At 42.8% G+C, this 15,094-nt stretch overlaps 2 protein-coding genes and 1 non-coding gene across 3 annotated transcripts; 1 reads left to right on the top strand and 2 right to left on the bottom strand.

Annotated features, from left to right (window-relative positions):
- Positions 1-178: 178 nt before the first annotated feature.
- TRNAG-GCC lies at positions 179-249 on the bottom strand. Its single transcript has one exon. It is a non-coding gene; the product is annotated as a tRNA-Gly (tRNA).
- Positions 250-997: 748 nt separating this feature from the next.
- LOC101753640 (replication factor C subunit 5) lies at positions 998-4,927 on the top strand. Its single transcript, XM_004981424.4, has 11 exons — positions 998-1,219; positions 1,312-1,422; positions 1,537-1,569; positions 1,916-2,084; positions 2,387-2,568; positions 2,775-2,911; positions 3,035-3,133; positions 3,910-3,979; positions 4,079-4,153; positions 4,323-4,368; positions 4,709-4,927. Exons 1-11 carry the CDS (start codon positions 1,136-1,138, stop codon positions 4,765-4,767), a joined length of 1,065 nt encoding a protein of 354 aa, XP_004981481.1. The 5' UTR covers positions 998-1,135; the 3' UTR covers positions 4,768-4,927.
- A 103-nt stretch (positions 4,928-5,030) lies between these two features.
- On the bottom strand, positions 5,031-14,922 carry LOC101752817 (probable zinc metalloprotease EGY1, chloroplastic). Its single transcript, XM_004981422.3, has 14 exons — positions 14,435-14,922; positions 12,900-13,370; positions 12,666-12,809; positions 12,079-12,180; positions 11,407-11,618; positions 10,922-10,972; positions 10,777-10,846; positions 10,083-10,151; positions 9,631-9,681; positions 9,396-9,530; positions 8,249-8,541; positions 6,214-6,589; positions 5,846-6,119; positions 5,031-5,350 (listed from the first exon to the last, which is right to left on the bottom strand). Exons 1-14 carry the CDS (start codon positions 14,750-14,752, stop codon positions 5,166-5,168), a joined length of 2,751 nt encoding a protein of 916 aa, XP_004981479.2. The 5' UTR covers positions 14,753-14,922; the 3' UTR covers positions 5,031-5,165.
- Positions 14,923-15,094: the final 172 nt, after the last annotated feature.

Genomic DNA, 15,094 nt, shown 5'->3' with positions numbered 1-15,094 from the left:
TTCGGAGACGAAATAGAAGCGGCGAAGCCGTGTCCTTGGCACCTGGCCCCATGCTCCCGTCATGTGATGCGAACTAAAAAAAGGGCTGCATGATTTTGATCACGAAACTCATCAGGAGCTCTCGTTTGTCCGTTATGGCTTCAGCGTTACGTAAATAAAAAAGGTCAAAATAATGGAATGCACCAGCCGGGAATCGAACCCGGGTCTGTACCGTGGCAGGGTACTATTCTACCACTAGACCACTGGTGCCTTCGTGGCATTTATCTTTAAATCAGAATAATTTGTTCGTCTTGCATGTCGACACCTGACCAGGCCAACCTGGGTTCTTTGCGTGTCACTATTTCTTTCAGGGTCACTGATCACATCTTCTTGGATCTGCCTTTAATGCTGCTGCTAAGTTTGCTACAGGCAAGGGCATAAAAGCTTCTGTGCCTAACAACCAGGACCGTTGTTTCAGTACTACTAACTGCACTAACAAAAGTAGAGGCAGGACAGAGCCTTTATGCGATGTACTTGAAGTACCCCAGTACAGTCTAAACAAGTTAGTACTACGTGTACCGGAATATTATCACATCTTTCGTGCGTTTGTTTGTTTGCCGAAGTCCTTGTTATGCACAGTCACAGACGCTTGCTATAGTTGCTAAATCCTCCGGAGTAACTGCTAATGACTCTTCCCAACTGGCAACTTGAATAACGCTGCTAGTTTCACGTCCAACAGCCTGAAAAATTTTCCAATACGTGCACGAGCTGATGTAATCTGAAATGAATCAACCATGAAGCTAAATTGGTGGCAAACAAATTACAAATCAGTGCATTTTTGTAAAAAAAAAACACAAAGCCCTTGAGAACTGGGCTCCCTTGTGGATTCACTGCAGCCGCTAAACTAAGCCCACGGCCCACCTCACATCGCTCGACCAGCACTACTGAAATGTGGACCGCACCTGTCTGTTAGAGATGATAGTCGAGGAGCCCGGCAAAAGCCCTCGTCTCCCAGCGACGGAGTCCCGCCCCCATCAGCCTCGAGTTCCCGCCACTCCCCTCCATTCCCCTCCCAACCCAACCCCCAAATCTCCCCACCTCTCCCTTCTCTCCAGCGGCGAGGCGAGGCGGGGAAGAAGAAGAGAGGGCGGCGAGGATGCTGTGGGTGGACAAGTACCGGCCCAAGACCCTTGACAAGGTCACCGTCCACGACCAGGTCGCGCAGAACCTCAGGAAGCTCGTAAGTGCCCGCGATCTGCGCGTCTTCGGGTTAATCTAGGGTTTCGTCCGATGCTTTGCGGCTCTAATAATGTGTTGTTTGGTTTTGGTCAGGTGTCGGAGCAGGATTGCCCGCACCTGCTGTTCTATGGGCCGTCTGGGTCCGGGAAGAAAACCCTAATCCTGGCGCTCATCAAGCAGATGTTCGGCGCCGGCGCGGAGAAGGTGCATTTTTTTAATAAATTTGTTTGGGGTCTCCTCTTCGTTGTTTAGATTTTTCTGTACTGGGGTCGTGGTTTGGTGTTGACATTTTTGTGTGTTCTGGTTGCTTGGTTGCAGGTTAAGATGGAGAACAAGACGTGGAAGATCGATGTGAGTTCTGTTTTTTTATAGCCTAACCGTTGTTCCTATTTGTTAGTGATGATACTTTAACAAATTCTGATGATGCGTTGTAGACTACGAAATGCTAGCGCACAAATAATAGTAATACTTCTTATGGTTTTCTATGAATCCCCTTTGTGTGATCTTGATGGTCACAACACTGTGATAGGACAGTACCACAATTCATATGTTTTTTTTCTGGGGTTCTGGGTTTTGGAGGTAGTCTTATGTGTATGTCCAATTGTTGGTACTTCCTGGTTCCAATGTGTTATGCTTTATCGACAAGTTGGAGTAGCTGCGAATTTATCTTGAGTCTGAATTGCTATTTCCTGTTCAGACCGGAACAAGAACACTTGAGATAGAGTTGGCGATGTTGTCAAGTGCTCACCATGTGGAGATGAACCCCAGTGACGCAGGCTTTCAGGACAGGTATGTTGTCCAGGAGGTCATCAAAGAGATGGCGAAGAATAGGCCGATTGATGCCAAAGGCAAGAGAGCATTTAAAGGTTGGTGTTTTATCATTACTTTCCTACTAGTTCTTTGTTGGCTATTAAAGGAGGTGCTCCTACTTTTTGCTTCTTGATATTTAATGTTATGGATGATTTGACAGACTGTCTCTATACGGTATGCAGTTGTCTCACGAGCTAGTAGGTTTGCTTATTAGCTATAAACTAATGATTTCTTTCATCAAGATTATAAACCTTAAATAGCATAGGTTTGGCACCTCAGACATGAGCATCCATATTGTTTAGGTTTAATGTATAGCTCCTGTTAACAATAAGTTAACAGTGTTCATCTGAACTTGCAGTCCTTGTCTTAAATGAAGTTGACAAGCTCTCACGAGAAGCCCAGCATTCCCTCCGTAGGACTATGGAGAAGTATAGCGCATCATGCAGGCTGATCCTATGCTGTAACAGCTCCTCAAAAGTGACAGAGGCTGTAAGGTCCCGTTGCTTAAATGTGCGAGTAAACGCACCTAGTGAAGATCAGGTTGGTGATGGATGCTCCAAACTTTCAGTTTTCTTTTGATCTTACTTGTTGTATTGCCTCATTGTCTTGGCTGTCGGTTGACACTAAATGCCATATGGGTGTTTGAAAGCACTGTCGTCATTCCCTAATGTGCTGCTCCCACAAGCCCAAAATATAATATTTAAATACTTAAGCATGAGCACCTTACACCTTTCTTCATGTCACAGATCGTCCAAGTTCTGGAGATCATTGGGAAGAAAGAAAACCTGCATCTTCCAGCTGGATTTGCTGCTCGTATTGCAGCACAATCAAACCGTAATCTGAGACGGGCAATACTGTTCTTTGAGACTTGCAAAGTGCAACAGTAAGCTGTCATGCTTACTTGTCATTCAGTTTCTTTACTGATTTACCACACTTCCACTTTTACATTTATACCAATCTCCACGTCCCTGCAAGCACTGATTACTGTGAATTTTTGTGCTTTCAGATACCCATTTGCATCAAATCAAGTGGCACCTCCTCTTGACTGGGAGCAATACGTGTCTGAGATAGCGACTGATATCCTGACAGAACAAAGCCCTAAAAGGTTCCAACTTCTGTTGAGAGTACTTAGGCCTTAATGATTCTTGTTGCATGCTTTTAGTTTTCATCTTAAATTAAAAGGGTTTGAAAAAGCGTTCCTGCTGCAGTATTGCTTCAGTTTTACATTTGTACTAGGATTTTATGCCTATATTTGCAGAAAATACAAGATATATTGATGATAGGAATGCAGTGAGTGTATGGCTAGGCCTGGTGCGTGTTTCTCAGACGGACATAGAAAAGCTCTAGCTTGTATTAGCTTTGGTAATTTCTTGTTGGAGTTTGTAATGGATAGATTCATATCATTGAGTTTCATTGGAGTTTGGTAATATGATAGGAATTCATATTGGTGGATGCTCTTATAGCTTTGATATTAGTTTGCTTTTGGGTATTGATATAGTGATACTATTTCCTGAACATATCTTTTGCATCATGCATACAGTTATACTTATCTATAGTTTCCTTTCCTCATTAGCTTTCCAAACTTCCTGTCAGTGCACATTGTCTTGCAGCCTGCAATTACATGGGAAGATGTTTAAAATGTAATGATATTAATATCTTAATTGCAGACTGCAAGCTTTGTTTACTTGTCTTGTTATATTTTTATTTTACAATATTGATTACTTGTGAGAAAGAATATAGATTTGAGAAAGTTCCCCTTTCCAATGAATGCAGTTTTGTCCTTCACAGCCATTTGTTGAAATTTTGTATCACAAGGATAGTGATGTACACAAGTGCCTTGTGAATTTTCTTTGATTTGCTCAATTGCTCTTACCATTTCAGGCTATATGCTGTACGCCAGAAATTCTATGAATTGCTAGTCAATTGTATCCCACCTGAAAGTATTTTGAAGGTAATTTAATTCTTCTGTCACTGCTTTATTCATTCTTCTACCGTGGCCTCTCATTATCAATACACCATGCATGCTGAACTTCTCTTTTGGCTACTGCAGAAGTTGTTGACTGAATTACTGAAGAAATTAGATGCTGATCTGAAACATGAAATCTGTCACTGGGCTGCACACTATGTGAGTAAACAATTTGGAAACAATGTCCCCCAATTAATTTAGTTCCATACAACACCCATAGTTTGTCAAATAGACAGAAATTAGAGGTGCATAACCTATTAAAGCTGTTTTTATGTGGTGCTACTCTTGCCATCTCATAGTTGTGACTTGTAAGGCCTTGTGTATGCAGGAGCACAAGATGCGCCTTGGGTCAAAGGCCATTTTTCACCTAGAAGGTACTTCTCTTGCCCCTTCCATTAAGTGATTACTATGCCTATTGCTCTGCATGTATATGGTTGCTCCTGTTCAATCATATCAGTTAACATTGTTTTGAATGCTATCATTTGATACCTTCATATAAATATCCCATGATCGGAACACAGCAACATGCTTTTTCGTGTGGAAATTGGTTTAGCCTGTATGGCTGTCGCTTAGATTGTTCCTTTTCTTTTGTTTTATTATGTGGACATATCCAGATTTGCACGTGTGGTCTTTTTGTGATTATAGCAGTATAACAGCCATACGCATAACTCATACCTAACTTATTTGCCCCCTCCTTTTACAACTCTTTTGCAGCATTTGTGGCCAAGTTCATGAGCATTTACAAGGAGTTCCTGGTGGCTACATTTGGTTGAGCAAAACGGGAAGCTGTAGGATTGTTTCCTGCAAAGAGAGGACGCACTCGACTATTGCATATTTGCACTGTATGAGGTCTTCTTGTCTGTATTTTGTTCGTACCAAACTCAGGTGAACGATAAGCCAAGTCATTTCGCTTAGTTGCCACTTGTTACTCAACGCCTATACTGTACACCATTATTTGTGGCATGTGCGATACTGAGCAACAAGAGCCCGTGAACCGAACCAGAGAATGATTATGTAAAAAAGCACAACCGAACCAGGACGCAACAAGCAGATGCTAATCATATTATTCCAAAGGTTGTCACAAATCAAATAGCTGTACGGTGCCTGTCCACATGTACACTACAGCTTCGATTACCCAGGTCAGTGCTCACGGCGGTGAGCTGGTGACGTCTCAGACCCTCGGCCTCACCCTGCGCCCGCTGGTGTCGCCACCGTCAGAGAGTTGCGCCCACACGCTCTGGCTTTTCCCGCCGCTGCTACATTGCTCCTCGCATCCGGCAAGTGTCCGCAGTATCTCCGACTGCAGCGCTGGGCAGTTGTCTTTGAGGTAATCATACCCCTCGCTCCGGATCACAGCTGCAGATACATAAGGGCATCTGGAATGTTAACAGCTCAAATTTATTTGGGCACCACCGAGCAGCAAACGAGGAAACAGGAAAGTACAGCACACGATATAGCACTGTGCAGAACAAAAAATGATACTAATAGGATGTCCTAAAGTTTAAGATGGAGAATTATGATGCTCTAATGGTCAAAATTGAAGCAAGAAATGACTGAAATTCATGTACTATCATGACTGGTAATCCAGCAACCATGTGCCAATTTCTATGCAATAGGAACACACCGTGGACATTTGACCACCATACCATGCCTGGGAATTGTCTGACCTCTAAACAAGAAAAAAAACTAAGACATACTCATTTTGTTTATAGAATAACAAACTAAGCATGGCAGATCCCATTTGTGATTATGTAAAGCTACAAATCACAGCTGAAGATGTCAATCAGCAGTATATCTTATAACGCATGAAGCCATGAAGAATGAACATATTTTCATGATAAGCCTTATTACCTGAAAGGTTTTCAGCAGCAAATTTCAGGCAAACAGATTTAAGCTCCATAGCATGGTGCCGATCAGCCAATGCTAGAGTAGTTGACACAGAGTTTACAGAAATATGTTTGCACAAGTAAGATTCACACAACAATCTTAGCCTTGGCAACTCATATTTGTCTGCTGCAGCCATTAACTTCCCAGCTAAAGTATCAAAAACAGAGCCGTGGGAGCTTGATGCGGACAACTCATCATCATTAACAAGATTGTCCCTGTAGATAAAATGAAGCACAGCCTGCAACAGAGAATATTTGCACAGATGAATCCAAAATCCCAAAGTTCGTTCAACAATGAACTGGGAGATGACTGGCACAAAAATAGAAACATACCTTGAACACTTTAGGATCCATGTCATCAATGACAATCTCTTTGATTTCATTCCTCGTATCAGCTTCATTCTTTTCTTCATCTGATTCATGATCGAAAAATTCAGACCTAAAAAAGGAAGATCGGGCAGCCAATACCAACTTATGGGCATGAAACTTCTCTCCTGCTACACTAAAAATAACATCTACACCTTCCTGATTGTCCAAAAGCGTTCCAAAATGATAGCCTATGTCAGACTCTGGAACCTCAATCGAGTGTGGTCTAGAATAATCCATAGTTGATACTACAACACCCACAGTACAGTTTATCTTCAAGCAATCATCTTTAAGAAAATCTGATGTCTCAAGAGCAGTACGCCGAAAGAACCTTTTATAGCCCCTGAAAATTGAAATCGGGATAAAGAAATAAGGGTCTTTTTAGTAATAAAACTTGGTTAAATGCAGAAAGTAAAAAATCAAACAACCAGATCACAGTCACCCTTAAGACTCATTAACTGTGATAGATCACAAGATGAAAACCTATCAATAGCAAACCAACACAAGTTATTCTAGCAGACAGGGATGCAGGAAATTCCCCTTAATTGAGGTCCTGTTTGGAGACTCCAACTACACTTTAGTTGGTTAAAAATTAGTTCTAGGAGCTCCAAACGGGTGGACTAAAAGGTGAACTAATTTTTAGGTGCACCCCAACTAAAGTTTAGTTCATTAGTCCATCAAAACCATCTAATTCGAGCTAAAAGTAGCTAACATGTAGCAAAAGTCACTTTTACTTACCCCACCAACCCATCCCTCCACTTTTCTTTCTCCTCTCTCCTCTCCCACAAGCAAGGGTAAAATGGATTTTATGCATCTCCTAGTTATCTTTTAGTCCTAGGATCCAAACAGGGTAGCTAAACTTTAGTCATCAAGTGTTGGCTCACTCCTAGCCAGCTAAACTTTAGTCCCAACTAAAAATTAGTTTTAGACGATCCAAACAGGGCCTGATTGTCGAGCTCACATGTATGCATATAAGTTACAGATGCTCACCCTAACCAAAAGTATCTGAGAAGACAAACCTTCCCACAATTCATTATCAGCTACAGATGCTAGTCACCTTAACCAAAAGTATCAGACAAGACAACCATTCCCATCAATTCATTGGCTCCAAGATACATATTGTACGTTAACTAGTACAAACTGAGGCTGATCAACTATATACATTCTAACAAATGTGGAAATTGAAACTAATTGATACAGTCCAAAGCATAGAGAAACAGCTAGGTATCTCCAAGATTTCGGTAAGTACCATAACTAGAAAGCTGAACCAAACTAAGTAAAGTACTCCATCATAGCAAATAGAAAGCTGAATTTATCCACAGTGGACAATATGTTCCATATTTCCATAACAGGCTTCTTGACAATTAGATAACCAAGCACGCAGAAATACCACTAGCATGGAGCAGAAATAATGATAGGTCTATAGGAAGCACAGTGCAGTTTCTTCATGGGAAAATTTGTCATATTTTTATTATTAAGACAAGAATTCAAACAAATGCCACAGCAAACGGAATTTGCTTGATGCCACATGACTAATTTCGGAATAAGCGGATTAAGCAGTTATAGTTCAATGGATTGAGCATTAGTGAATAGTTCTTAACTCAGCTGAATCAGACTGTAATCAACAGTTTAACACATCGCAGGCATCTGCAGGGTCACAGTCATAGCACAACAGAGGAACAGGCTCACAGCCCAAATGAATCACGCCTAGGTACTATAGAATCACCAATATGTCTCGCAGCGTTGATTGCCAAATTCACAGGCAGCATAAAAGGCTGGGGCTATACAACACACCATGGAGACTAATTACAGAAAATAACTCCCCACAACCACCAGCTGCTTTGAAATCAAACTAAAATTAAGAAAGTAATGGGAGTATGAGACCCTGTAAGTCAGTAACCAATCTAGCTACTCAGTCTAAACCTAAGAACCTAAGAAGAGCTGATTACTCAGCACAAGGAGGCGGCAAGAGATGGAGAGGCATCAATTCCTAGAGCATTACCACATGGATCCGCGGTACTTGAGGGTGTACGGCCCAGACTCGAGGGAGCGGTCGAAGTGGGAGTGCACCTTGTGCTTGCCCTTGCCGCTCTGGTCGAGGAGCGTGAGCTCGAAGAGCGCGCGCACGTCGGTGCCCTCGGACGCGAGGGCGATGAAGACGGAGACGTAGGCGGAGTTGTCCTCGGGGTTCTTCCCGTCGGGGTAGAAGTAGATCGCCCACTGGTACCCGCCCACCGTGAAGGTCTCGCTGGCGATGTGCCTCCCCACGCCCATACCCTTGGCGAGCGAGTACCCCTGGATCACGAACCTGTGCGACCCGTTCACCGTCTGCGTCACGGACCGCGAGCTCGTCGGGGACGCCGCCATGTCCCGCGCCCGGTCGCCCGACGCCGCGGCGTGGTGCGGTGGGGAGGCCTCGCCCCCGCCGCCGGGGCCGGCGTCTTCGTCCTCCATGTTGGGGGTGGGGGTGCGAGAGGCTAGGGTTTGGAGTGGGAGGCTCCTCGGCGTCGGCGAGGTCCGGAAGGGGACGGGTGGTGGCGTTCGGGATTGGGGGATTTGGTTGGGAGTTGGGTACGCGAATGCTGTATTGTACACCACGGGAGAGATGAGAGGGGGGTGGTCGGGTGGAAGAGAGTTGCCAGGTTGGAGGCATTGCGCTTGCAGGAGGGGAAGAGGAGTTTGGAATGGTCTACCTGTCGTGTGGGCCCGCTCGTGTTTCAAATTTGACCACCAAACGTCAGAATACTAGGACGGCATCTGTTAAAAATCATGTTACCCTTTCCTAATTTCAAATTAGTTTACAGCAATACAACGTCATATTGTAAAATGCACGAGACCGGAACATCAATTGTTTGCCACAAAATTTGTTGGCACACTTCGTGTTCAAAATCGTAGCACGTTGTAGTTGTAGCATATCCAGACGATTGTTTTCAAACGATTGGCTTACAATTCCGGCAAAACCAAAGGTAATCTCTGCAATTTCGTCACTTGCACGACAAGCATCATATACTTCACTTAATCGGGGAATGTCACATGCCTTTACAACACTTGTACTACTGGCGCTACGTTTCAATACAAAATTGAGCTACATCATGGCCTAATTCTATCGGAAAGCACTCTGTATCTCAGAACGAAGTAACAAGCCCTACACCTAGGTCCTCCGCAAGTTCATCCCACAATGGAATGAGAGTCAATACAACAAGAAACACTGAAGCTATCAAGGCTGCCCTCCTCCAGGTTCCAACATCGCTCACGTCGTTCAAGCATGGTTTCTCAGGTGTTCTCTGAGACAAATCAGAAGGTTCAGATAAGTGTGTTTCTCCATACAGCAATTCTGTCCTTTTGTATACTGTGTCTGAAACATCAATTTGTCACCCTCCTTACCTGACATATTAGCACGTATAGGCCCCAAGGAAGAGATAATGGTCCTCCAAGCTGAAAGAAACAAAAAATGGAGAAGGAACTTTAGAGTTGAATTCTCTAGAATGTAATACCACTGAGGTGCACATAAATGTAAACCATGTTCAAGGGTCAAAAAATAAATAGCACTACTATGCATGAAGCTTGAGTGAAGACAGCAAAGCAATAATACCATCTTGCAAACTGTGGAATTCAGATGTACTAAGAAGGTCACTTAAGCAATACTCCTAGACAGCAGTCTTTCAAAGAAGACTTCCTATACAACACAATTTTTGGGGGAAAAGCCAGTAGGGATTCAACAACCATACATATGGGTTATGCATGTGGCTGATTGATGAAAGAGCTTTCGAAGAGGTCAGAAACCAAGCTGTCTATGACTGCATTAGAAATTGCGAAGTGAAAGATGGTAGACTTACCACTCCTAGTCCAAGCAATGAGTATGTTGTGAGGCCAAATCCAAACAAAGCCTCCTTCCCAAAAGCCCCCTGTTGAATATAGCAGTGGACTTATAAGTTAAAACACACAATTTGATGAAGCAGCTCAACGTTTGCTGCTAAATAATCATGGAGCTATGTACAAGCCACGGCTAGGGCCAAAGAGTTCGATGGAGGCTGCCTACAGAGCTGACAAAACACGTACAGCAAATAATTCATGCTCACATCAAATATATTTTTGAAGGAACAATGGGATGAGATTTTGGTTACACAATTGTTTTGGTGACACTACAATCCAAATAACTACTAGAGACTGTCATGACAGATAACATGTTATAGCAGAGTTGCACACGAAAAGCGTATGCAAATACCCTAACATAACTGCACTAATGAGCTTTTGAATACACAAGCAACTAAAAGGTACAAAATGTATTTGTGACAGCAGACAAGTATGATTAGACATTAGTCTACAGTTGTTTGGTTTTGTTATGGAATTGCAAGCCACATTATTTACTGTTTAGAAACTTATCATCACAAGTTGAAGAAAAGCATGCCCAGAAAACAGTGTTCAGCATCTATAGGAACGGCAACTGACTAGCTGAGTGAGGACCATCTCAACATCTGTTACAGTATGGTTGTGGGACTTAATTTAATCAAAATTTGCAGGAATGTTTACCTGTAATGCTCTTCCACCATCAAGACATCCAACAGGAAGCATATTAAATGCACTTGTAGTTAAACCACACCTAAAAAAATTGCAACAAGAATAAGAAAACTAACACGTATTTGGCCGCAAGGGTTCGAGAGTTTAGTGATTTTACCAGCCTGCAATCACAAGAGGATGGATCGAAACCGTAGCAGCATGCATAGCTCTGTAAGTAAATATAAGTTCATTAGAAACAAACAATCCCTTTCCGACTTTTGTAGAGACAGAATAAACCAAGTGCTCATAGATCATGGTCAGACTAATGTGCTCATAGATTATAATACAGGAATTGTGATAGAACAAGTGCCACTTGTATCTAAGTTGGTGGAGCATATACATATAATCCACAATGATGGTCTATAATTCATAAGATATGTGTAAGTTGGTGCCTGATTGATTTCCTCTTGAACTGATCTGGTGAGAGAGAGGTAAGGGACATGGTGAGACTTTCCATGTGTTCTGAAATGACACCTATAGGTCCCCAATAACAAGTGATTCATGCAAAAGCTGCAGGCATGACAAAGAGAACTGGGAAAAAACAAAACCTTATGACTAGATTAGATTGAAAACGAATTAATTCAAATGTCCAGTACCAGATACCTGTATCCAAGTGTTGCTCTGCTAATAAGCCCAAGCAGCAAGGAACCCTGGAATAACTGGCTAGGTACTTCAACTAAATCACTTGCCCCAACAGGATTTGAAGAGAGTAACAAGCCTACAAAGAACATTGAAAAGGAAAGTGCAGCTCCAGCCACAGGACCAGCCATTGATATGTCAAACATTGTCTTCTTATCCGGCAGAATGGACTTGAACTACAGGAGTAATAATGAAAATAAGAAAATATCCAAGGAAAAAAGTATGCACCACATACCAGTCTTCTGTTCAATGCACACTCAGAAATGTACATAAAACTGGAATTGATTGTGCCAGAAAAGACTGATCACTATCTTGGCAATGAAATTACAATGTGCACCTTTGGCAAATGATGACAGTAGGCATCATTTCAATACATTTAATTTTATTCAGTTGGATATAAAGTCAACCAGAGATATTTCCAAAAAATAGATATACTATGTTATTACATTTGTAGGCCGTAGGTTCGTCACTGTTAAATCAGATAATACAGAAGAAAGCATTAAAGTACACTGCCTTATCAAGATATTGACTATCATGGCATGCAACTTATCAATATCTACACATAAGAAGGCAACAACATGCACATTCAAGTCCTATAAACTCCTGTTGATTTTAGATCCTTTTAGAAAGACTAACCTGAGTAATTGCACCAAAAGTGCCGAGTGTGAAGTTCGGAATGAAGAAAGGAATGCTCAGTTTAACATTTTTTGGAAATGCTGCCAAAAAGTGTCCAATTTCCTGCATACAGAATGGCGAAAGATTAAGTGGAGTTAATTCCATCACCAAAAGAAGAGGTTACATGTAAAGGCAGTTCTAACACCATGTACATTTTCATAAGATTAAAGGATGCTCAGGCCAAAGTTCAATTTATTCACAAATAGGTTAATGGTTTGATAGTTTGCTTCACATTATCATCATAAGACCAAGTTAAACATTGAATCAGTTTTGAGATTTATATAAATACTTCTAAGCAAGAATGCTTTCAACATTCGAACTAATTGAATAATAATTCTGAATAAAGCCAATTCATTAATGCAAGAAAAACTCCACAAACAATTTTAAGTTTTAATGGCAGATTGGAGCACATAAGGTACATTGAACTGACCTAAAACCTAAAACGTAATATACTGTTTGGATAACTTCTTCACAGGTTAAAAGGAACTAAAAAACAAATAGAAACTAATGGACAAATAAATGCTTAACATATTTAGTGCATAAATTACATGAAATATTTGGATAGCCAAGACACCATAAGCCACTGGCAAAGCCGATTCCACAAATGGAAGCAAAAGCTGCATATCGGGAGGGGGTCCGGTAGCATTTGGATCAGTGAAATATGAAACAATTTCTGGTGGAAGACTGCTAATCTGCACAAAGTTTAAAGTGAATAAGCACTTAAGATTGGTGGGTATTAAGATACAGTGAAATATAACAGGTAAAGAGTAAGATAAACATACCTTTGATGCAATTCCTAGCTCAACGCAGGAGAACATAGTGAGAAGGAAAAGTAATAGTGAAATGACGTATTGCCATAGGGTAGTTGGTCCAGGCTCAGAAACTTCCTTCCTAAGCAAACCAAAACTAACACGCGGTCCCCCACGTGGGTCGTCCCCTTCTGAATTTGGTTCCTCCACCATAAAAAGATTGTATTTGTCACCAGTAAGTTCACGTAGTTGTCGTTGAAGTTTTGCAAAGATTTCCTCTCTCTTCCCGCGGAGATTCCCAATGAAAAGAACTCCTTCACCAAGATCACCAAAAGGTTCTTCTTTTGTCAACCAGAATGTTGTGTAGCCAAAGAGGTTTTCCTTAATTGCCTTGACATCAGCTAGATCAACCTTTTCAGGGCCTAGAAGTTCCAACAGTTTAACTGTATCGATATTATCAACACTGAAACTCAACAGTGATGGCTCGCTTGACACACCAGGAGTCTGATCAAAGTAAAGTAGCAGAACATGTTTGAGAAAAAGTAGTATCCATGTGCATAATATTACTATCTATGAGTTATAAGGAAAGTGGCATATAAGGCAAAACCAAAGAGACAAAGAAGTAACCCAATCATGGTTTTTCAAAAGGAAAAAAAAAAGAAAAGGTGATTTTCATTTCAACTGAACATGTTGAAGATGGTGACAAAATGAATGATACATCTAAGATACAACCGGATTAACTCAACATAATCACACTGATACTCATTGGACATTGCAGCAAACAACACGTAAACCACAGATACACTGTTATGGTACATAGCGAGATTCAATGTTTGGGTACAATTTCATCCACCAACTCAACATTAAGTCACAGAATAATTTTCACTAGATAAGTATACTGCGATCATCGACCACCAGAGCCAGCATATTGTGGTTCCTTCCCACAGTTATACGTTGTCACAACTAAATGCCAAACATTCAATATCAAATGAAGAAACTAGCTCACTGCACTCTAAGGATCCATTAAACTCCTGCAGCATACCGGGGCCCAACCTTCTCTCAAGACCAACCCCTCTGCAGGATGAGCCCATGCACACCTAGCGAGTCGTCTAGGTTAGCCCTGAGTTACTATTTCTGGTACATCACACATTATATACTAGCACTATTATTTTCTCCAAGTTTCCAAAATATACAACTAATCAGCCACTAGTACAGATATATTAGAATTCCATTTGACAATCAACAATGAGCAGATGATAAATAATACTTAGGCTCCCGTCCTAATTCACGAAAGCTCCAGCCAGTAAATGGGCAAGACATACGACTGATCAATACAATGCCAAACCCACACGAAACTCCACATCAATTAGAAGGCGCTCGATCGCCAGCTAACCCAACGCCCACGGTTACCTCTCCCGCAGTCTCACTCCATTACCCCCATCGAAATGCTTAATGCCTCCCAAAAAAACTATTCAAAGAGCAACCCTGAGTGTTCCGTCATTGCATTCCAAAGGTTGATCGTGCGTGCATTTGAGAAGAGTATGCCTAAATACACCGTAGCACCTTACCCCGGACGACGAGGATGATGAAGAAAAGCTCCCCGACCGGCTCCGCTCGGACCCCAGCTCCTCCGCTGGGGCCGCCGCCGCCGAGGCCTCCTCCTCGGTCCGCTTCTCCCCCTCCTCCCCGCCGCCCCCGTCGTTGGAGAAGCACCGAAGCCTGTCGCACCGCCTCGCGGCCCTCCACCCCACCGTCAGCCTCCACCCCGAGCACACGCCTCGCGAGCAGCCTGGAGCGGGACTGGGCACGGAGGCCCGGGGCCTGGGGAGGCGGAGGCGGGAGGTGGTTAGGTGAACGAGCGGCGAGCTCGCGAGCGCGCCGGCCATCCCCAGCTTGGCTTGCGGCGCCGCCGAGTTCGCCGGTGCGGTGGTCGGAGGTGGGAGAGGGGGAGTGGTGGGGACTGGGAATGGGAAGGACCGAAGGAGGATAGGGTGCGATGCGGAGCGGAGCCGGAGAGAGGTGCTGGATTTGGATTGGACCGACGTGGCAGCGAGTTTGGCGGCGACGCTTTCCAGCCAGTGTCCAAGTCCAATGCAGAAATATCCGTGGAAAAATAATCCTCTCGGATTCAGTCGGATCGACGGCAAAGCTGTTTGCCGGCCTGGCCCAAGGTCGCATTTGGGCTTGTGCTCAGGGTTTTTTTTTTTGAACTAAAGTTTTGTTCAGGT

Source organism: Setaria italica, chromosome IX (genome assembly GCF_000263155.2).
Source record: "Setaria italica strain Yugu1 chromosome IX, Setaria_italica_v2.0, whole genome shotgun sequence".
Taxonomy (NCBI): Eukaryota; Viridiplantae; Streptophyta; class Magnoliopsida; order Poales; family Poaceae; genus Setaria; species Setaria italica.
Note: the sequence above shows the minus strand (reverse complement) of the source record. Positions and strands in the feature narration are given on the sequence as shown.

Excerpts from the sequence above, each read along its gene's own strand:
- LOC101752817 (XM_004981422.3), bottom strand. The coding sequence starts at position 14,752 with ATGGCCGGCGCGCTCGCGAGCTCGCCGCTCGTTCACCTAACCACCTCC. Across the intron at positions 10,973-11,406 it reads AGAGCAACACTTGGATACAG|AGCTATGCATGCTGCTACGG; the intron begins GTATCTGGTACT and ends ATTTACTTACAG. Across the intron at positions 9,531-9,630 it reads TATACGTGCTAATATGTCAG|AGAACACCTGAGAAACCATG; the intron begins GTAAGGAGGGTG and ends GATTTGTCTCAG.
- LOC101753640 (XM_004981424.4), top strand. The coding sequence starts at position 1,136 with ATGCTGTGGGTGGACAAGTACCGGCCCAAGACCCTTGACAAGGTCACC. Across the intron at positions 1,570-1,915 it reads ACAAGACGTGGAAGATCGAT|ACCGGAACAAGAACACTTGA; the intron begins GTGAGTTCTGTT and ends TTTCCTGTTCAG. Across the intron at positions 2,569-2,774 it reads ACGCACCTAGTGAAGATCAG|ATCGTCCAAGTTCTGGAGAT; the intron begins GTTGGTGATGGA and ends TTCATGTCACAG.